The 21,821-nt window shown below is 48.0% G+C and overlaps 1 protein-coding gene across 1 annotated transcript in view; it reads right to left on the minus strand.

Annotated features, from left to right (window-relative positions):
• The window catches only part of MDGA1 (MAM domain containing glycosylphosphatidylinositol anchor 1), a gene marked incomplete at both ends in the record, with an annotated part of 139,119 nt that extends 117,669 nt beyond the window's left edge, over positions 1-21,450 (minus strand). The window contains one exon of the mRNA XM_084261932.1: positions 21,324-21,450. Within this exon, the coding sequence (XP_084118058.1) occupies positions 21,324-21,450 (127 nt within the window). The remainder of the gene's footprint in view (positions 1-21,323) is intronic.
• Positions 21,451-21,821: the final 371 nt, after the last annotated feature.

The raw sequence follows: 21,821 nt of genomic DNA on the forward strand, positions 1-21,821 counted from the left end.
AGCAACCCCCACAGGAGCAAGCCCACAACTGGACCGACACCAGCTCTGCTCTGTCTCCTCGGCACAGTGGCAAAGCACAGCTTGCTGGCTTCACGGCCAGAACCCATGCCACAGAGGACAGGCAAAGTGTTGAAGGCAACAGGAAGAGTTCAGATCCCTCCTACAGCCTGTGCCACAGCCCAGGAGGAGGGAGACAGTGGAATGAAAGGGCAACACGCGTCCAAAGCAATGCCAAGGACCTGCAGCTTGACAACTCTGTTTCATGAGTCATTCTCCTTTCTGCTCAAGCCCTGGGAACCGGTCATGCTTCAGGCAGGGATCGGACCAATTAGCTGGCCTGAAAGGCTTAAAATCCTGCACCTGATGGGAACCAATCGCTGGTTCCTGTCAAGCAAGTGGCACCTTGGATTTTAATTGTCTCCCTCTAGCCTGTGTGGTTTCAGAAAGCCTGGCACAGCACTTGCTCTGCTTGTTGTCCAGAAAGCCCCACTACAAGCTAGAGGAACAAGGCTCTCTTTCCCTTGGCTGTGCGGCTGGGCAGCCCTCCTGCAGCAGCTGGAGCCCTTGCCAGCTGGGCAGAGGAGCCTGCTCTCCCGCCAGCACCCTAACAAGTCCTCTGCTGTCCATAAAAGCAGCAACAGCACACTCCACAGACCTGACGCTGTTAAATACCCTCTTAAATATTCCAAAATGCTGCTGTCGTCGTCCCCATACAGGCTTCCCCTCATGCCATCGACTGCAGGGACCTCTGCTTGACTGCTTTAAAAATCTCATAAACTTTCCCACTGTTTCTCAAAGCTGGAGTTACTGCTCTCCCTGGAACCCCGGCTGGTTCCCAAAAAGTTATGGCTGAGTCAAAAATAAACTTGTGGCTTAAAAATTGCAGAGACTTAAGATTTAAGATGCTTATTTATTTCTGCTGTCCTACCCTCTACCTCCCTGCAAGCGTCTCTGTGACCATCACTAAATTAAAGCAAGTATAACAAGGCTGAGAATTCCAGCCAATTTCAAAAGCTAAAACCAGCATAAGAAAAAGCCCATCCTATCGCTACCGTTTGCTTCTATACAAAGGAAAGTTTTCTTCCCCTCTCAACTAAAAGGATTTTTCCACCTTAGGCTCCTGTATTTGCACAAGTGGTGGAAAACAGACAGCATGGTGTCACTGGTTAATATGGAAACCCAATGTGGTCACAGCTGCAGTTTAGAGGCTAGAGGCCTCCTCCCCTTCCTACATACTTCAAGGTGATGCGTTTCACAGAATCACAGAATTGTAGAGGTTGGAAGGGACGTTTCAAGACATGACCCTGACTTTTCTGGCCATCTCAGAGGCAGAGTGCATGCTCCAATGCATAAACAAGGGCTTTCCAAATCACCTCCCCATCTCTCCAGCCACAACTTTACAGCTGTCTCTTTACCAACGTAGGCAGGCTAACTCCCAAGCCTGGAGGTCTCAAGGCTGGCACAGGGACCAGACGGAAGTAGATGGCATCAGACCTGCCGGTGACCCCACAGACACTGAAATAATAAACCCTGATAACCTTGCTTTTCGTTATTATTAAGATCAAGAAAGCATCAGGATTCAGCAACTCTTGCAACGGGCTCTTGGAGAAACAGCACTGTCCCTCTCCAGCAGGAACAATTGGGCCAAACCAGTTGTGAGACCAGTTGGCCCACAAGTGAAGCCTGCTGGTGGATCCATCCATCCATGGTAACCTGTTCCTCAGCCAGCACCAGCAGTGTGCAGAGGGAAGGTGTAGGCAGAGACCACCTTTGCCCTCTCCCCAGCTTGTTAAAAGGCTATAAGGAAGGAAGTGGTTCAACCCTCTCCTGCAAGCCTTGTCCTTCAGAGCAGGCAAATGTAAGCAGACTAAACTCCAGCAAAGAGGACTTCAAACTCCAAGACTGCTGCCAGGCTGGTACCTTACACCTCAGCATGAAAAGCCAATAGGATATAGAGGAGTACATGAGCTAAGGCATATGCTCTAATAGCACAAATCCTCCTAGGAAAGGGACCTCCTCTCTCTTACTGGGGGGGAGGATTTGAGATGGCAGGTCTGTACCTCCTCCCAGCAAGGGGATGCAAAAGGCTGCCACGCTCCCCTGACAGGCGAGCCTGCTGCAGTGCCTGGGTAACCCAAAGAGACAGAGGGAGGATGCCCAGCGCAGAGCTTAATCAGACATTTTTTTTTCAGCCAGTTACCTGGATCAAGCTTAATTCCCACTTGAGAAGCACCACCCTGCAACCCCCCCCCCCCCCCCCCATGCCCCCCCGCCCTGTATACTGTGCAAATTGGAATACAAATCAGAGGAAAAAGCTTTCCTCTGTTTGAACAAATTGCTATAGATTCACCCCCGTCTTAGGTCAGAGCCCCCGATGGGAAATATTTTCACTGGCTGACTGCTAATAGACTCTGGAGCAGCCATTGGATCAATACCTGAATAAGAAAATTAGCCAAAGCACACAATCTGATTTTGCCTTGTTTTGAATTACAGCAGGTTTGTGTTTGCTTCGCTCCCTTTTCCCTCCTTCCCTCTCCAGCACGCTTCCCCCGTCCTTGCTCCCTGGTTACCAATCTATCAAATCTAGTCAGATTTGTGGGAATATAATAAAGTACGTGCAGGAAGATGTAATGCCTTTTGAAAACTGTTTACATGCATTAATATTTCCTAGTGAAACTGCAGCACAGCCACTCCCTCAGAGGAGACAGCTCGGGAGCAACAGCGAGATTTTTCACATACACCCCCCCTCAAAAAAAGCCATACACAAACAGTAAAAAAAAAACCCCAACTGCAGAGCAGGAGTGGGGACTGCCTGCACACTCTCCTTCAGATAAACCCAAGGGGTTAGCAGTGAGGCTTCCACATTGCAAAATAAAAATTTAAAATGAATAATAAATAATAATAATAGCAGCAGCTCAGCCCTTTCATTCAGTACGGGTAGCGATGGAGATGCGTAACTACACCTGGGCTAGATTTCAGATGCACAGAGTGACAGACACTACAAGTCATCCCTGTTCTTAATGACTTCACCAGCGAGGTAACGAGCAAAGTTGATGCCTTTCACAGGGATTCAGCGCTGTTTCTGGCAGCTGAACACATGGACCTTCCCAACTTTCCAATCCCTTCTTGCTAGGTTAGAGCCTATTTCACTTTAATCTGGAAACGGCCCTACAAGAGAGGGAGAGGCAGAGAAAAAGAACGCAGATACTAAGCACATTAAAAAAAAAAAGTTACCAAACCAACTGTTCACGTAGGGCATGTTGCCCAGATAAAATTCAGTGGGAGTAAAATAAAGCCTTCTACTTCCTACCCCAGCATCCCACTCTCCATGCCACCTACAATTGTGTCAAATGAAGAGAGAAAGCACGGCTCAATCTTCAGCTTCCTGCTCCAGCACGTCACGCTGCGAAGCAAAGCCACCAGCCGGGTGCCTATGGAGAGCTCGAAGCGTAAAGAAACCCCAGAGCATTCGACGTGAGATGAGGTCCCCCTGTCACATTAGCACGCAGCAGGCGGCTTCGAACTGAAGCGTCTGAGTGGGACCTGACATCCCCTCCACAAAGCTTCCCTGAGAAACTGCGCGTCTTCCTTCCCACCCATTCACTGCCACACGCCGGTGACGGGGACCCCTCCCCTCCTGACACGGTGCAGAGGACACCACGGGCACGTACTGGGAAAGCAAGCTCCTCGCTTTCTCATCAAGCACACAGACCAGGTATCCCAAGAGAGACCCTGCAGAATGCATTTGTGAGAGTAATAAATATAGCAGCCCACATAATATATATGCACTCACACACACGTGTGCACACAGATATACATATATATACAAATATATATATAAATATATGCAGACACACAGAGATTTTACTCCCTGTGGTATGCTGTCAATGCAGTGGGGTTTTTTTTTTACCCTTTTCTAACACCTCTGACCCCATGGTAGTTTAATGTCTGTTACACATTACACAACCATTACCAGAGATTACGCCGTGCATAAGGGGGGAAAAAAAGAAGTACAAATGCTGACCAGTGTGTCTCCTCTGCTGGGAGGCTACGCCAAGGACTGTGCTAATTGCAGCAGCATTAATCAAAACAACTTTAAAGAGAAGGGTAGACTATAAAGCAATCCCTTCCATAAACACCATGTAGCAAGGACCATCTCACTGAAAGAAAACCAGGAAAGACTCTAAGCAGCACCTTACATACTGGAGCAAGTTTAGTGGGGGACAACCACAACAGCAAGGCAGGTGAGACTTATGGCACATACAGAAAGGTGAAGGAAAGTTTGGGCGGTTTTATTTGTTGGTTTATTTGTTTTTTCCCCCCAAAGCCTTAAAAAAAAAAAAAAAAGACAAGGGAGATCTTATTACTGTTACCCAATTAACAGGGGTTGGGGAGAGGGAAGATGGACACAGAGTTAGACTCTCCTCAGAGGTACATGGTGAGAGAACAGCAAAAGCCACAGGATGCAACACGGGAAGTTTCCTTTGGCTAGAAAGACAACAGATATTTCATCGTGGTCAAACAGCAGTAGCAGAGTCTGGAGACTGTACTCATGCTCCATCCTTGTGGATGCTTAAAATTCAACTGGATAAGGTCTTGGGCAACCTGCCTTAACGTAGAAGTTGGCTCTAACTTCAAGCTAGCCCTGTTTTTAGCAGAGGGCTGCACCAGGTGACTTCCAGAGGTACCTTCCAACCTCAATTATCAAATGAAGTAATCAAGGCAAGAAAATGCTAGATTGGTACCTAGACAAGAGGGGTTGTTCTGTGCCCTTGTCCCCTCCAGTGAGGGAGGCCATAGCACCTTAAAAGTACACAGGCACACCTTGACTTAAGCTGACAGATTTCAATTTAGAGATCTAGAAACAAGGTAAAATTAAAAAAAAAAAGAAACCAAGGAGGACTGTCATGGACATTGGATTTTCTTTATTTTTGTGTGGCTTGTTGTTTGGGTTTTTTTGGTTGGTTTTGGAGAGGAGAGGGGTTTTTGGGTTTTTTGGTTTGGGTTGGGTTTTTAAAGATTTGTTCCATTATTGTAGGTGTTGAGAGAGACATACAAGGGGTTTGATGGTTATGGGCTTCTAAACCAGGCTGCAGCCCAGGCAGTAGGAATTTCTGTCTGTTCTTGCACCGAGATTCAAGCTGAATACTCTGTTACTTTGGGACAGGGATAAATCTCTGGGCCTTACTGTCTCCCAGAAAAAGGTACAGGGAATGGAAAGATGCCACAAATTAGATAAGCTTAGTCCCAAGGAAACAAAATTGTACTATTGCTTATCCCTTTAAAAACAAACAGAATTCCCTCTCCCCTCTGTATACACTGTTGATTATCACCATTATGAAGTTACTGTAGTGTTTCCCTCCTCGAGGGCCATAAAACCCAGAAAGAGCTTCAGGGAAGGTGACCGCAGAACTCCTCAAAACAATGCAAAAAAGGTCACAGCTTTCCCCAGGCAAGGATTCCCTGGGAATGGAGCAGATTACCAGAGAGACAAGAGCATTTCTTCCCCAAACGGATGAATGATGCCTTTGCTGCAGTGCCTACAACCATATTGGCACCTTGCTGCTCTCATCTGTGAGCATGCGTGCTCCTGGGGGAGAGCCACCAAATACAGGAGAGGACATCTATACCAACAATGAAAGGGGAAGAGTCATATCCCTAACAGACTGAAAGGAAAGAAAGGTTTAAGTAGGAACACGCAAGTATCACAAGGAAACAGCTTTTTCCCTCCATCCTGGGAAGTCTAGTGTTCAGAGGCTGTTGTGCCCTTGAACTTGGAGGAGTTGAGTTTTGGCTTCATTTCAGTGTCAGCACTGGGCTGACAGGTCCCTGGCCCATGTGACCCCCCCACTAGGAAGGGCAGCACTCCAGGAGACACACCAACCCCCCAGGCACTCCAGTACTGACAAACCCTGAGTTCACAGTTCTTCTCGGAGGGTGACAAGAAGATGGACAAGTAATGCAGGAATGTATCTGCCCAAGAAAGAGGTAATAAATGAAAAAGAAAAAGAAAAAAGACAAAGACGACAATAATGCCCATGTTGGGAATATCATGGATTGAATTCTCATACATAAATCCACACACTTAGTTGGCCAAAGAAGAGGGTGAGGCTGGCAAGATGTCTCTACATAGGAAGGAAAGTAGAGTGGGGGAGCACTGGGAATCTGAAAAGCTACTTGACAAAAAAACCCCAAAACCAGATGAAAGTAAGTTTTCTCTCTCAGCCTTGCTCTAAAACGGAAGCAGTGATGACAGATCATACCAGCAGAGTGAACATAAGAGCAGAGCGTGTTAGGGTGACTACGCAGTTCACATCTGGTCTCACACACAAGACACCCAGGAGCTGACTGACCCTTGAACCCAAACTCCCAGCTCCCTGGTGGCCACCAAGCTAGGTTCTCATCCCAGCAAGATGATACATTTAACATCAAACACGTATCAACAGTTACAAAACTACTGACAGGAAGGAAAGGAGTAGGATAGACATGCAGGAAATCCACCTGCTCTAGAGCAGTTAGCAGGGCAATCAAAACGCATTATGCCTTGGTCTCTCTCAGATATTTCTCCAAGAGTGACAAATACAGCCTGGCTACATTTGACAGAAAGAGCCTAGATTCACAGCAACTTTGTAGGCCCATACACACTGGCACAGCTTCCACAGCATACAGGGTATTTGGAAAACAACAAAAAGCAGAGGCAGGATGAGGACGTACAGCACTGCGAGGACCCTTACGCCTCCCACGCACATGAGCCAGCACAAACCATCCGTAATGTCAGGAGGTGGAGAAGGACAGAAGATTGTCATGCAAGACGTTACCTGAGGGAATATCCCTTGGTTCTAAGGGCAGTCACTGCCACACACACACAGAGTTGCCACAGGTCTGTATCTAACCCTTACGAGTCAACCATTCAGGAGGCTCAAATTGCAAGTATCAACCTTCCCAAAGACCAGTTACAAGCACAGCTGGCCAAGCCTCATGCTTGAAGACCATAAGGTAGACCTATACCCCAGTAAGGGAGAGGGACATAGCACTGCACAGTTGCCATTCCTTCAGCAGGTGCTGAAGATACTCTGTGCTTCTCCAGAAGCCTTCAAAAGCTTTGTAGAAGAGGGTCAGGAAGGCACCCCTCACCAGCACCATGCCTGCTACCTAACTTAATTCACACAAAAAGATCAAACCAAGTGTCCAGCTGCTGTTTGCCTTCAGTGCTATAGCTCAGTATAAAGGTATCGGTGGCAGCATTTCCATGCTGCTTGGTTTTCTCTTGCTGCTGCTTCAGCAGAAGGAATTGCTGTCATGTTTGGATATTTGCATGCAGGGAAGCAGGGGAAAAGGGCTTTCTTCAGTTGCAGACCTCTTGCAGGATCTTGTTTGCATACTCATTGTATGTGCAGAAGCATACAGTAAGGTTTTCTTTGCAAGAGCCAATATGTGTGTTTAAACTAAGTGATAATGTATCCCTTTAATACAGCTTTTATCGTTCAAACAAATATTATTTTAAACAAAGTGAATTCAGCAAGGATTCTGAAGGTGAAAGTACAGGAACCAGGGGAAGGCAGAATGCAGAGAAGATGGTGAGGACAATGGAACAAAGACTCCCCACCACCAGGCCCTTATCTCCAAAGCCTAGTGAGATACTGAACACTAACTCTATTTATGTCACTTTCTTCCAGCTATACTTTCTGAGGCCACTAGAAAAGTTAGGGAACAAATGTAGGTAACAAAGGCAAGGAGAAAAGATTTCAACCAGTGTAATGCAATTAAGCAACGGGAAGGAAGAATTCCTCTCATCCCAACACAACAATCCGGCAGGAAACCAAAGGATGGAGGAAAAAAAAACCCCACAAACATAACCCAAAAATTTCTTGCCAGCTACCTTTAATTCACTTCAAGACAGCAGGTCACAAAAGGAACAGGCCTGCAGTCTGTAGGAAAGTATACTCAAGTAATACTTGCATACCAGAGAAAATAAAAATACTTGTAGGGCAGGAAAGGTTATTTTGCCCACTATTCCAGACTGACCAGCAAGAGCAGAGGCATGACTCGCTGTGAGTTGAGCTCTAGTTCAAGTACAGCAAGGAATATGCCGTGCTGGAATAATCTCAAGCATAATCCAAGTCCTCCAGAGTAGGGTTTGAAACCCCTATGCCCAGACCCTTTTCAAGCCCAGGGAAATGAGGAAATCCCCTACAGAAACCACCACATCAGGGATTAGATCCAGCAAACCCTGACTACGGAGCTTGGGCTCTTTGGCAGCATGTTACCTAGCTAGGCTGAGAGCTGAGACGCTGCGCTCTGGGTGTACAAAGCAACCACCCCATTGCTCTGCGAACAGGGTTCACACTCGAGGATTTTCTGTGCTTTAATGACTGATCTGCTCCCAGATTCTCCACCAGCAGCTCACCGAGGGGCTGCCCAAGAGAGTGGCAGCAGCTCAGTGACCACAGCAACCAGCTGCCAGTGTAAAGGTGCTCACCAATGCATCAAAGTGGAAACTGCTGCAAAACTAAAATAAAGTCTTAAGTCAAAATTTAATGATGATGGGGAGGAAAAAAAAACAGAAAAGAAAAAAAATCAGATGTTTTAGTATTTCACAGGTTTTCATGGATAGGACACCACACAAAAACTGAGGTTGCCTATCTGCGCCCTCCCTTCACACCCGGATCGAAATACCTCACTAAAATCACCAGCTTCATCCTCAAAACACCTGCCCGAGGCAGACAAATGGCAGCACCTTCCATTTGCACAAGCCTAAGGCCAGGAGAAACTAACAGAACTGGCAGGGTTTTCTGTGGTTTGTTTTAAGGCTTTTTTTAAACATACTTGGCTTACATTGAAGTCTCTAAAAAAAAAAAAAAACTAGTCACAAAGACGGCCTGACAGTGACAGGATCCAAGCCATTATGTGCAGCATTTCAGGCCAGATTTTTACCAGAGCAACAGCTCATCTGGATTTAACTCCCTTGCCTTAGAATTAAAATGCTATCGACACGAGTAGCGCAGCCAAGCCAAAAAGCATAGCCAGGAAAGCAAATCCTCTATGATTCCCTCCCCCCCTCCCTGTTCCTAACTTCTGTTTTCACAGCGGATCTGAAGAAGCACAATCATCCCTCCCAGCCAGACGGCAGCAGAGGCTGGAGTCAGGGTCTGGCCACCAGCTTTTGCTGGTGGATCATGTTGGGGTCGCTGCCTGCCCACACCACGTAGCTGCCTGGCTTCCTCCTGGGCTAATGACTCAAGAGTCGCCTGTGTCAGCAAGGCAAGCAGGTGTAGTGAAGCACGTGTGAGAAGACAGACAAAAAATCCAATCAGCCAAATATGCCTTGAAAACCTAACTGCAACAACTTGAACCGCTCAGGACAAAAAGGGAGAAGCAAAATAGGAGGGAAAATCAGAAGGAGTTAGTTCAGCAAATGAGCCCCTTAATTACAAGCCGTCACCCACTCCACACCACCCTGGGATTTGGGATCTGTGTTACCCACAGCTGTTTCCCCACAGACAGTGACAATGCTCATAGAGCATCCAGGTCCTTGACAAAAAAATCAAAGCGTATAGGAGCACATATGCAAAAGCTACATTAAATCCTCCTGTTCCTTGCAACAGGGGTGCTAAGACTACCCCCCTTTTACGTGACCTTGGAGTTACAGTGATGGGCCTCTGGGAAATGCACAATCCTGTTCAGGCAAGGCTTCTGCATGGCAGGGACGACGCTTCTCACTTGTTCTTCCAATCCCTCATTTTCAACAGCAACAATGTCACAGGTATTATCACGAGGCCAATGAAAGAGAGAAATATTCTCACTCCTAGAATTTACACACCATCAACAGCATCCATTTCTTTTCTCCCTCTTTTTTTTTTTTTCAAATCCAGCAATAGCTAGACACATTTCTTTCTCATTTCCCTGTCTACTTCACCAAGCATATCACAGATCCTAGTGCTTTTTAGCACCTTCCCCTGCTTCCTCCTCCTGCAAAGATTTTATTTAGGCCTAACAAGCAAAAAGCTCAATACGGTGGTTTCCTTCCCCCACCCTCCTCATTTACTACTTCCTTTAGACTTGCTTTGAGACAATCAAATGCAATTCTTAAATTAAAATCCTTTTATTAAGAACTAGCTCTCCTGGAGCTTTCCTGCACGCTGCTCTCTGCAAGGAAAGAAAGTTTGCGATGCTGCGATGCAGGGTGCTCTCCTCGTTTTTCTTTACTGCTCTTTTAAGTGTCTGCACAAAATGCCCCGCTGACCCATCTGAAGCAGAGTGATAAGCAGCTGATCTACTGTGTTTTACCGAATGTCTCTTATCTAAACCCATCTCCTTAAAGCAAGCCATATGCTGCAAACATACTTTGAAATGTCTCCATAATAATCTGAGAAGCAGAACTGTTTGTCAAATAGCGTACACACTGCTGCTGGCCACTTGGAATAACCATCAGCCACAAGTAGGTACATATGCTCATTGTGATCTGCAAAAATCCGCGTGGCATCTCTGCCAAGGCTTAGCGAACGCCAGAGCCGTTTCTGGTTTCAGAAACTACCGTTCAGTTTGGCTAATTTCTCCTTTTACGTGGAGTTTCAAGACTGATTACCAGCCGTGAATAAGTAACGAACTGCTCCTTTCAATTTGCTGTGGTGATATTCATGCCTTTTACCCAACATCCCAACATGAAAGATTTATGGTATTAATCATGCACATCATAGTAAACAGTCATTCTCTACTGTCGATTGCATTTTTCTGCTGGAATAAGGATGAAAGTCTTGAGCTGCTTATCATTTGACCAGCCAGAAAACAAACTATTATTGTACTATTTTAACCAAAGCTGGAGCTTAGTTTCTATGGGTAACGTCTTCAGATGCAGCTACATGGTTCAGGAGCTTGACTATCCCATTTTGAAAAACAATTTAGAAACTTAATCACGGCTAAATGCAGGGCTTGTCTACACAAGGAATTATTCAGGAATAGCTTTTTCAAAATTAAATACTAATTCTAGACCTGTTGTCTAGAGACTCTCTTTCACAACAGCAAGCTGCATGAAGCTAGCTTCATCCCTGCACTGGAAACTATGCTTCCTTGAATGCTACCATGGAGTGAGTACCATCCTGGAGTTGGTCGTGCGACAGTTAGCAGCTACTGGATTGCAATAGCTAAGCTGCTGCAGCCCTCAAGCTCCAAATGGCACCCCACGTTAAGTATTACCCTTAGCTGGGTTTATAGCATCACTACCTGGTGGCACAGACGGGGGTTGAGTATAGTTATTTGTGCTGCAATCCAAAAAGCAAGCGTGAACCTGGTGTAGGTGCCCCACGACTTCTTTATCAAGGACTTGAGCATGATACGGTGCTGCGGGGTGACAGCTGGGTGCAGGGGGCTTGTCACACGCTGAAAAGGCCTGTGTGGGACATTGTGGAAATGGTTGGAGCATGGGGCAGCTGTACTGTGATCAGCAGCTGCAACAGCTAATCTAAAGCTAGCTTGAGTGCACCAAGTTAGCCTTACTTGTGTATAACCATAGCATACACGCACCTTAAGTCCATTTGTTTGCAAAACCATTCCCCTAACCCCACCATCTCAAGACGCTGGAAAACTCCTTTAATCTTAACCCAATTTCCAAGTATTTCTCATTTGTAGAGGTAGAGGCAATAGTAAGGCACCATCTTTCACTGCACCTCAGAATGGGGATCTTCCCAACCTGCAGCTAACACCACAGCCCACTTCTGAGTCCCAATTTCCAGACATTAGAAGGTCTTCTTATTCAACCATTGTTTGATGATTGAGCAATGTAATCTTCTTAAACACATACTTGTGAATTTTAATTGCACTAAGCATAAAAAGAAAAGTCTTTTTCAAAAAAAACCAAACCCCAAAACCAACACAAACCAACCAAAAAACCTCAAGACCACTGACATGAATTCCTTTTGGCCTTCATCAGCATTTGGGAAACAAACACTAGAGATTTCTTCTCCCTATCTTCATACTTGTAAGAAAAACAGGAATATGGCTTAGCACATACTTAAAATAACAAAACGTGTTGGAATATTCAGACTTTCCTTTTGCTTTTCAAAAAGCTGTGCTCCGCTCTGGCATCCAGAATACTTGATGCTGAGGTAACTGGATCAGAGCTTGTTTTCAATGGCTCATTCCCTCTTATCAAGGATGTATTTACCTTGGATCTATCAGCCACAGGGATTGCACTTAATTCCACCTGCACTTTACCAGAGAGAAAAGGATGGTTAACTTTGCTGCGTTCGATTCTCCATTCTGCCACAGGCAAATCACTTAATCTCCATCTCATTTCCCCACATGCAGAGCGGAGTAACTCTAGGCAACAGGGGCACTGTAAAGGTGGAAGTTCATAGATATTACAGTGATGGGAGACATGTAAGTCCCTAACAAGTCCTACCTGTGCACTCAGAGAGATTTTTCAGGGTTCAACAACTGCTGTGGAAAACACCCCAGGCCAGTTAAACTTCCTAAACAACCCAGCTGGATTCACTGGTCTGGCCTGGGGAGTTCAGTCTCCCATCCCCACCGGGATCTGGCTGCTCAGGTTACTTTTGTGAGCCTCAGCCACTCACGTTTCCGCTATGCCAGGGGATGATCTGAGTGAGAATAATCCATTTATTAAACTTGGCGAGAGGCAGCCGTTCCTCACTCTAATTCTGCAAATGCCTCTTTCCACCGTGCGAGGCGCGCCACAAGCGCCAGAAGGTGAGACGGCATTTGGAAGTGAAAGCCATTTCGCCACGTTCCTCAAAACATCTGTCCGAATCACATCCTTGTTTTTTCCTTTTTATTCCATCACAAAGACACACAAGAGACATACAAGATTCCCATCCACATTTATTTCAAAACAATTTATGCCAATTAGTGAAGGCCCATTTCCTTCCAAAAACAGGAGCAGCAATGGCAAGCAGCTACTCTTGTATTAAACGTCCACCTGCAGACATCCTAAAGCCTTTCTCACAGCTTGAGTTTAGCTTGCAGCGTTATGCCAGTTCTTCTTTAGGTGGCATTTGCTAATTTGTCTTCAGAAACTGCTGTTCTTACTGCACCTTTGTCGATTGCTATCCCCACTCTGCCATCATTTTCATTTACATGAACCCAGCAAAAGTATCTGCACGCCATTTGTCCTGCACTACAGCTCACAGCAGAGAGAAACCACATGCCAGCACATCACAGCCAGGCGTGTTTTTAGTTACATCAGTGATATCGCCCCTATGAAAGTTAAAGCAAAGGGATAACTGCCAACACCACGTCCACGAGTGATCTAAATATGAGTGAAAACAGCAACAAGAAAGCCAGAGGTCCATAAGAGCTGCCCGAGACCCTTGCCCACCACCTTGCTGCACCCTCTCCCTGCAGCTCTCATAGACCAGAGCTGGTGACTCCAAACCACCAGGCCACTCCAGCACCATGGCTGTCCCACCTTACTGTCCACTGCTGAAATACACAACTGCATCTATGCTGCTGCTCATTACTAGCACGATACTAAGAATGCTGAGTGCTTTACGAAGCATACAAAGGGAGTATCCTTCTCAGAGGAGTTTAAATATTACTACACCATAAAGCTCTCTGTAGATTTTGGGAATACAATCATACAAGCTTATGCTGGAGTAACCATATTGCCTACTCTAGAAGAACAAGTAGAAAATTTGAAGAAATATTTCATAGTCAGCTGTCTCTGTCTAATTACTTCAGACATCTATCTCCCTTGGCCAGCCATGGACCAGAGTACTTGGGCATTGAAACTTAGAGCATTTGTAGTCAGAATCTGACCTGGGATATGGCACAGCCAATGCACCAGTGTGAAGGGCTCCCTATAGGCAGCTCAGAAGACAACACTGCACTAAACCAGGGCCCAAGTCAGGTTTTCCCAAGGGCCAAAGCACCATCATCAACCAAACTCTTCTGCTGTGACACCTTCAGAGATGCTGCCTCACGGAGCCGAGGGGATATATATATCCCAGCACTAACACCCTCACCTGAGGACATTAGAGGCCCCTCTGACTAACCACCACCTTGCTGTTTTCCATTGCTGCAAGGTCATGCACCAGGGTCCCTCTCCCCTCATATCTGTTCAGAGTCCTTTAACTCTACCTTTCTTTTTTTTCCTTCTAAACCAAAGTCAAACAAAACCCCCAAACAAACAACAAAAAAATAAAGCCACCCAACAGCCAACCACAGGGATACACGAATTAAAAGCCAAACTGAGACTGGCGTTGGAAAGCTAACTCAGGACCCCAGAGTCATGAACTCACACAAGATGCTCCTGGAAGGAAAGAGCTGTACTTCCTCGCTCCACAGGTAGGAGAGAGAGGGGGAGGGGAAGGATCAATGAAATGCTTGGGCACAACGTGACAGACCCTAAAACAAGCCGCAGAGGGGGGCAAAGCAGCGTCCGGGCAGCCAGCACCGAGCCAACTGGAAGCAGCAGCCCCGTCCCGGGCGCTCGCTGCCCTGAACTCCGGCGTCCCTCCGGCTTTCGGGAAGACGCCGGGAGGGACAGACAAGGTTATCCCCGAGTCCGCCAAGGCGGGAGGGGGGAGGACGCGCTGGCTCCGGGCGTTACTTGGCGCTCGGCCGACGCTGCCGAGCCCGGCCCGGCCCGGCCGGCGCCTCGGGGACGCGCCGCCAGCCCGCAGCACGCGTGTCCGGCACCCAGCGCCGCGCCCGCCTCCCGCGGTTTCGGTCTGCAACAGGGTTCGCCCTGGGCACTCCCGCCGCCCATCCCCGGGGGAAGGGGCGCACCCCCGGGCATCCCCCTCGCCCCCTCCGGGGCGGTGCAACGCTTCCCTCTACCGGGCAGCGGCGGAGCGGCACGGCCCCGCCGCCCAGATGTGCCGCCGCAGCTGGAGAGGATCCCGCAGGCAGGACGGCGAAGGAGGGGCAGCTCCGTTCCCCACTCCCCTGGGCGGGAGGGAAAGCAGGAGTCAGGAGAACAAGCGGGGACTCCAAGCCTTCGTTCCAAGGAACGCCTAACAGTGCCTCCCATCGAGTCCTGCGCCAGCTCTCCTGGTGGTAACGTCCCTTCTCGGGATTAACTTTTGTTGAGCCAAGATGAGTTGGTATCTGGGATCTCCTGCTCCTGGCTCTGCTTCTTTATTCCTTTCCTAGATCTTTAACGCAGCACTTTTGATCGTCAACTCTATGGGTTATCACAAATTTAATTTAATTTCTTCTTTTAAACACTAAGCGAGCACTTGGCTACAAAATAAAACCAAACTTCTGTTGTTCCTTTGACCCCTTCCCCCAAATAAAGGCCAAATGAAAGCTTTTTTTTTTTTTTCTTTTAGTTTGGATCCTAACAAAGTGGAGATCTCACCAGTTAAACATGGGCACAGAGAGATAAAACTCACACACCCTCTTCTCTGGCAAATCCTGGAGGCCCTGCCAGATCCCCGTTCTGCTTACCGGTGCCTTATCCCTCCCCTTTCTCCACAAGCCTGGGGGATACCGGTGTGTTTTCTCCTCCTGAATTTAGACCTGTGTAACACCAGCAGCTGATGACTGGCGAAAGGTGGCAGAGACGCGAACGTCTGACACGTTCACCTTAACTGCTTGAGAGCAGAAGTGGTCTCAAAGTTTTCTTAGCAGTTTCAGTCTACATTAGACCTGGGCTACCAAGTGTAGCCTAAAGAAAACCAAATTCTATTACCAGGTGCAGTTACTCACAGAACTTTTGAGTAGAAACCAACATTTTCCACCTTATCTTGTCTGGAAGTAGCCCATCACAAGTTGAACTCTCATCTTCCCCAGAGCAAAACGCAACCCCCTCTGAGAATACAACACAGCAACCCCTCTGCACAAAAAAAAATACCAGCATCTCACCTACCCTGATGAGAACATCACCAATGAACTGTCTCTATAAAGCTACACAGGGCAAACCAGTTCACTTGCTGGCTAAAGAACACAGGTAGGCTTTGGGACTTTTCCACAAAGAGAGTAAGAAATACCCTCCACCCCTATCAGTCTGTCAGTAGTAGAAACACATCTCTATCACTTCTGCCAGCCCACTGAGAATGCCATTTTTCCCCAACCCTCAACTGTGCCCTTCTCCTAACAAGCCATATGCAGGAAGGTAAAGTTCTTGGGATTAGACTGTGCTTAAACAAACAAAGAGAGCACAGTAGGTGTGGAGGGAGGGACTGGGAAGCCTGAAGCTGCACTATTCAAGAAAGCAGAAGAGCAGCAGCTTCAGTCAGAAACACAGGCAAAACAGTAGGGCTTCTGGTTGATGGGAAGCGTCACAAGATCTCTGAGTTTCCAGCACGGAACTCACTTTGTCTTGCACCTTAAAAATAAGAACAGCAGCCTCAGCAGCACAGCATCCCGTACTGCCACTGCTGAATTGCTGTCTGAACCTCCAAGGCCATCATCTGCTGCTGCATCTCCCACTTATCAGGAGCCACTTATTATCTCTCACTTCCCTCTCTCAAACTCATCTGAAATATATATATATTTCAAAAAAATCCAGTGCAAACCTGACACGGTGATAATTTTAAAAGCTATGCTGCTCTTGTCAAATTATTCAACATCTGTCTTCATGTTCCCACAAAAATTAGCATAGGATGGTGGTTTCTGATGACACCTATAGTGAAATATTTTGACTTCTACCAGCAAGTTGCAAACAACCTGTCAAGAGGATAATGTCAGTTTTCTAGTACTGCATATTAAAGCCAATTGAGGGCTTATCTGGTGTGTGAAGCTACTGACCTGACCTAAAAACAGAGGCTCTGGTGTCACAGGAGGGTGAATCTGACACGCTACCGCTGAAGAACAGGGCGGCACGCCGAAGCACAGGGCTGGACAGATTTAATGCCTTGACCTTCAAGAGCTGCTAAAGAACCATACAAATCTTGGACCGACCCTGTCTTTTGGGAAGACTATTTCTACAGCCCTCCAATTGCAAAACTCACTTTTGTAACCAGAAGTCTGCAGCCTAAGCTGCCATAGATTTAAGGGCTGGACAGCAAAGATAATTGAGCAGAAAGGATACGTGTACATGTGTATGTGTGTGTGTATATATATATATATATGCATGCACAGAAATAGTTTGTAGGACTGCTGTTCTTATACATCACATTTTCCAAACAGAATCAGCCAAGAAGTGGCTCCCAGGAGCCAGCTCCACAACTACTTCAGCCAGCGATCTGCTCACCCATTTCCAAGGGCATGGGGTCGGGCACAGGGCACCCTGGGATAACAGCAAGATAGCTGAAGAGCTCATCTGGACTCCTGCTTCCCCTGGCGAAACAGCCATAGGCAGGGGAGAAGGACAGATCCAAGTCACAGGGTTTAACATTAGAGTGCATCTGTGCCCCCAGAAACTGGCAGCAAGAGACAGGCACACACACAGGCTGCAAGAGGGTGCGAAGCATCCGTCCGACATTAAAAACACAAGGAAAAGTGGCTTTTACTCTACAGGTAAAAGGAGCAAGAAACCAATCATGTCACGTGGACATGAAATGAAAAAGTGCAGATGTTTATGGCCTAAGCCTGGGATATGTTTTACTATGACACTCCTCCATCACAGACACAAGAAAACATTCTTCCACTAGATTTCTTGGCTGGCTGTAGTGGCATTTCACAGGTGATTCAGTGTGATGGTGTCTCTTTCTTTAAAGAGCTTTACTGGGTCATTTATTCCCCACCACAGAGGCCAGGACAGGGCTAGTCCATATTTTAAATGCTTCACCCCCACCAGGGTCAAGTGCCTGATGCAATTCAGCCCACCCAGCCCCCTGATCATGGTGCCAGGCAGCTTTCCCTGCTGACCAGCCTACACATGTCTTTTATTCGCTTTCTATCACCTTGCTGTAGCCCCTTGCAACACACTGTGATGCCTGCTCCTGAAATGCCTTTTCTGCAGGTGAATTACGAGAGGCAGCGGATAAAACATCAGGAAAGGCTGCTGCTGATCAGCTGGACTGTACAAGTTGCAAGACAACCCAGAAGTGTTAGTTATATACTGCACATGAGGCAAGCGAAGCAGTGTAGAGCTACTCAAGTCCTGAAGCCTGCAAGGCTGACTAGCAAGCAAGAAGCATACTCTTCTCTTTGGAAACCATCCCTATTCTCCCCATCAGTCTAATTTAAGTGTTGATAACTCCAAGCCTGGAAAGGCAAGTCTCCTTTCGCCTTACCTCTTCCTCACCCCCACCCACAAATTCTGAGATTTCCTAGAGATCTCTTACAGCTTCCTCCTCCACTCGACCAGCAGCATTACTGCAGCAGGACTCAAAGACACGTGCAGTTCAGGAGATGGGGGTACCACAAAAGGCTAGCAAAAGTTGCCTTCTGGCAGTCTGCTGAACTGCCTTCCCTATCAGGCCATCTTTGTCTTCCTGCAACAAACAAGGCTGAAAGGATGGGATCAGCTAATGAGAAGAGGGTTTCAGACACACTTCAGTCATTACAACAAATGCCAATTTATATAACAAGCCTCTTCAGGTAGCAGGCTAAAAGCACCTTGACTCCTAATTAAATTGCACCTCCATTGCAAATGCTCCTTTCCCAGAAACCCCCTTACACAGATTTTATTTATACCATTCATCTCAATAAACCTCTCCAACAACTCCGCTCTCCTAGACAGAGGTCTTTTGTGCACAGCCATGTGGGTGTATTATTTAAAGGGTACATCACATGGATACTTTATCTAGTTTAATCTGATTTAATCTCAGCAGATTTACTAAAGTGAAATATATTTATAGACTCATATAGATGCCTCTTGCCATCTCCATCGCCATAAATAAATATTCAAAAGCAGAAAAACAGATCTGAAACACGGTACTTGAGCTCCCATAATTTCTGCATTAAAGTGCCACATGAGACTGACATTCACAACACACAACACTGAAGTACAGCTTAAAGCTACGGCAGGAGACTAACATTTAGGACAAACCAAAGTGGAGGGGTGGAACAGGGCTAGCTTCTAACCCTGCTTTAGTTATCCTTACAAATAAAACTATCAGTCCAGCTCTGCTTGAGCCATCGACAGCAGCAATCTCACATCCAAACAAACAGCACTGGCTGCACAAGGCGTGATATCAGCACAGGGTACAGCAGGATGAGGAAAGGCAATATGAAAACTATTAGTCACTGTAGAAGTTTGCAGATACGCTGCTCTGGGCTGCACTCAGAGACAACTGTGCATCAAGGCTCCCCACGGGCTCAACAGAGTTTGAAGAAGGAGGGGAGGGAAGAGACTGGATTTCTCCTTTGTACAGTTAAATAAAAGGATAGAGGTAGTGTACCATTTTGGCTTAAAAGGATGCCTTCATCTTAGTGCACCCCTGTATCTCTGCTTCCTTTTGTACACAGCTTCTCTGGTCTCTCTGAGAGAAAACGACACGAACATCAGTAAGTTACTCTGAAGATCTAATTTACCATCAACTCTATCAAACGCAAGTTCACTGAAGTGGATGAAAAAATAAACCAGGCAACCTTCTAAGGCACATTTAAGCAAAACCAGTTTTAAGCTCTGTTCCTCTTGCTACGATCCTGAGCACAGAGACCATTCCACAGCAAGTGACAGCCACTCAGCAGCTAGCACACTAAACCAAAATAATAAAAGTTTGGCTAGAAGCAGATCACCTGTTTTAAAGAACTAAATAACCTGCCCTAAGCAGGTTTCTGCACCACAAATTCACTCTACTCCTTGTCTTTCTGGCCTTCGGAGCATCCTACAATTTTCCTCCGGACATGCAGACTGGGAGAAAACATACATACTGGGAGGAAGAAAGAAAAGAGAAAGCTAAACACCCTCTATTTAAAATGGTTATTTTACAAAATGGACCCAAACTCAAATTAACATCCCAGCTCTCAAAGAGAAAGGAGGAATTGTTTCCATTAAAGAAATACATCATTAAAAAGTGACCTACAAAGACTTACCCATAGTCAGTGAGACTGAACTGATCTTTGCCAGAGCTCACACAAGAGACTGGCTGCGTGCTGTTAAAAAAGGGGGAGCGGGGGGGCTGGATTCTCTCACTGGGGTCTCTCTTCAGAGCTCAGAGAGCTTGGCTTGTTAGAGGCAGAGGCATGCCTTCCAGAAGGACTTTGCAGCAACGCACAACTGAGTTGTAAGCCAAGATAAAGCCGGCTTGTTATGAGAGGCAAGTCCTGTGGGTTGCTTTTATTTATTTTTTCCCAGTGTATTGGAAATGCAGATCTTGTAAAGCAAGAATTAAGAGAGGGCTGGGGAGAGGGAAAGGGGGGCTGCGCGGCTGGCTAAAGTAAATCCCGGCTGTTCTCTCAACCCAGGGCTTGTGCTCGGCGGCAGCACGGGGTGCCACCCCCAGCCTCTGCCCCCTGCCCTCCTCTCTGCCCTCGGAAGATGAGGGGCTGCGGGAGCCCAACCTCTCAGGGGGACACTCAGCTTGCCATTTGCCACCCTGCCTGCAAACACGGAGGGGAAATAAGCGCCGTAACTGCAATAATAACAATAAAATAATTAAAGAGAGGGTGAAAAAAAAATAAAAATCAAGCAGCTCGACATCAGCTAAACCACAGACCGCTACCCACCCACCCATCCACCCCCCCCACGGGCTTAAGAGAACCGGCAGCAAAGTTCAATAGGGTGTAAAAGCAGCCTCCCCCCCCCCGCCCCCGCGGGGCTTGCCGTGGGGGAAGCTGGGGCAGGGCGGGGTGCCGACCCCGCCGAGAACCGGCCCGCACGCCGGCGGCGGGGAGCGGGCTGCCCCCGGCACCAAGGGAGACCCCCGGCAACCCGGCGCGGAGCCCGGCGAGGCAGCGGCGGCCGCCCTCCTCTTGGCTTCCCCGTACCGGGGCTCCTGCAAGGAAGCCAACCCGCAAGGGCAGCGCGGGGAGGGGATCCTCCGCCACCCGCTCCCCCCTTCTCCCTCCCCCGCCCCAAAGAAACTGCAACTCGGAGATGCTCCCAGAGCCGCGCCGCCGCCTTTCTCACGCCGGCATCAGCGGGTGGGGGAGAAGGGAGGCAGCGCCGGGGTCCGCTCCCCCCGGCAGCTCGCTCCCCCCGGCAGCTCTCTCTCGCTCCCCCCAGCTCCAGGCGCGGCCAGCTCGGAGGCAGCCTCGCCAGCGGTCCCTGCGTGCCATCTCGGCGGACTCGTAAATCGGAGGCGGCCAGGGGTTACGGCGAGGAATTATGAAGTAGCTACAGGCGCTGGAAGCCCTATTGCTACATAAATCTCCCCGCTCAGGCTGCGACGAGCTTCGCCGGCATCATTTACTTTCTCCTGCAGGTGCTTTTTAACTTTGATCCCACCGCCGCCGTCTGCGCCCGCGCCCTCCTCCCCCCGCCCCCCCCCAAAAAAAAACACCCCAGCGACCGCGACAACGTTTCTTACCGTAAACCCCTTGTCCCCTGCTGTACACCGGCACTAGTGACAGGAATAAAAGCCAGATCATCTCCATCTTCAAGGCAGAGCCTTCATCGCCGGCGAAAAAAAGCAGCCAAAACAGCCCAGGCAGCATCCGGCGGGGGAGCAAGGAGCGGGCGAAAGCCTCCCGAAACGCCGCCCCATGCGCCCCGCTCCGCGCCGGGCACCGGCGCCCCCCGGGCGGATGAAGGGACCCCCCACACACCGGGACAGCCTGAGGATAAAATTAAAAAAAAGAAAAAAAAAAAAAAGGAAGGGGTGGGGGGAAAGGAGGGAAGAGAGCGAGGGAAGGAGACAGGGAGGGCAGTAAAGCGGAGCGCTGCTTCCCTTCGCCAGGTTGCTCAAGGATCTCCAGGAAAACGGGCAGCCTCGCCCGCTCTCGGGGTACGGGGAAAGGCCAGCCCGGGGGCAGGGGCAGGGCCCGGGCCAGCCCAGTGCTGTCCCCCGGCTGCTGCGGGAAAGGGG

Source organism: Gallinula chloropus, assembly GCF_964237585.1.
Source record: "Gallinula chloropus genome assembly, chromosome: 3".
In the NCBI taxonomy this organism is placed as follows: domain Eukaryota; kingdom Metazoa; phylum Chordata; class Aves; order Gruiformes; family Rallidae; genus Gallinula; species Gallinula chloropus.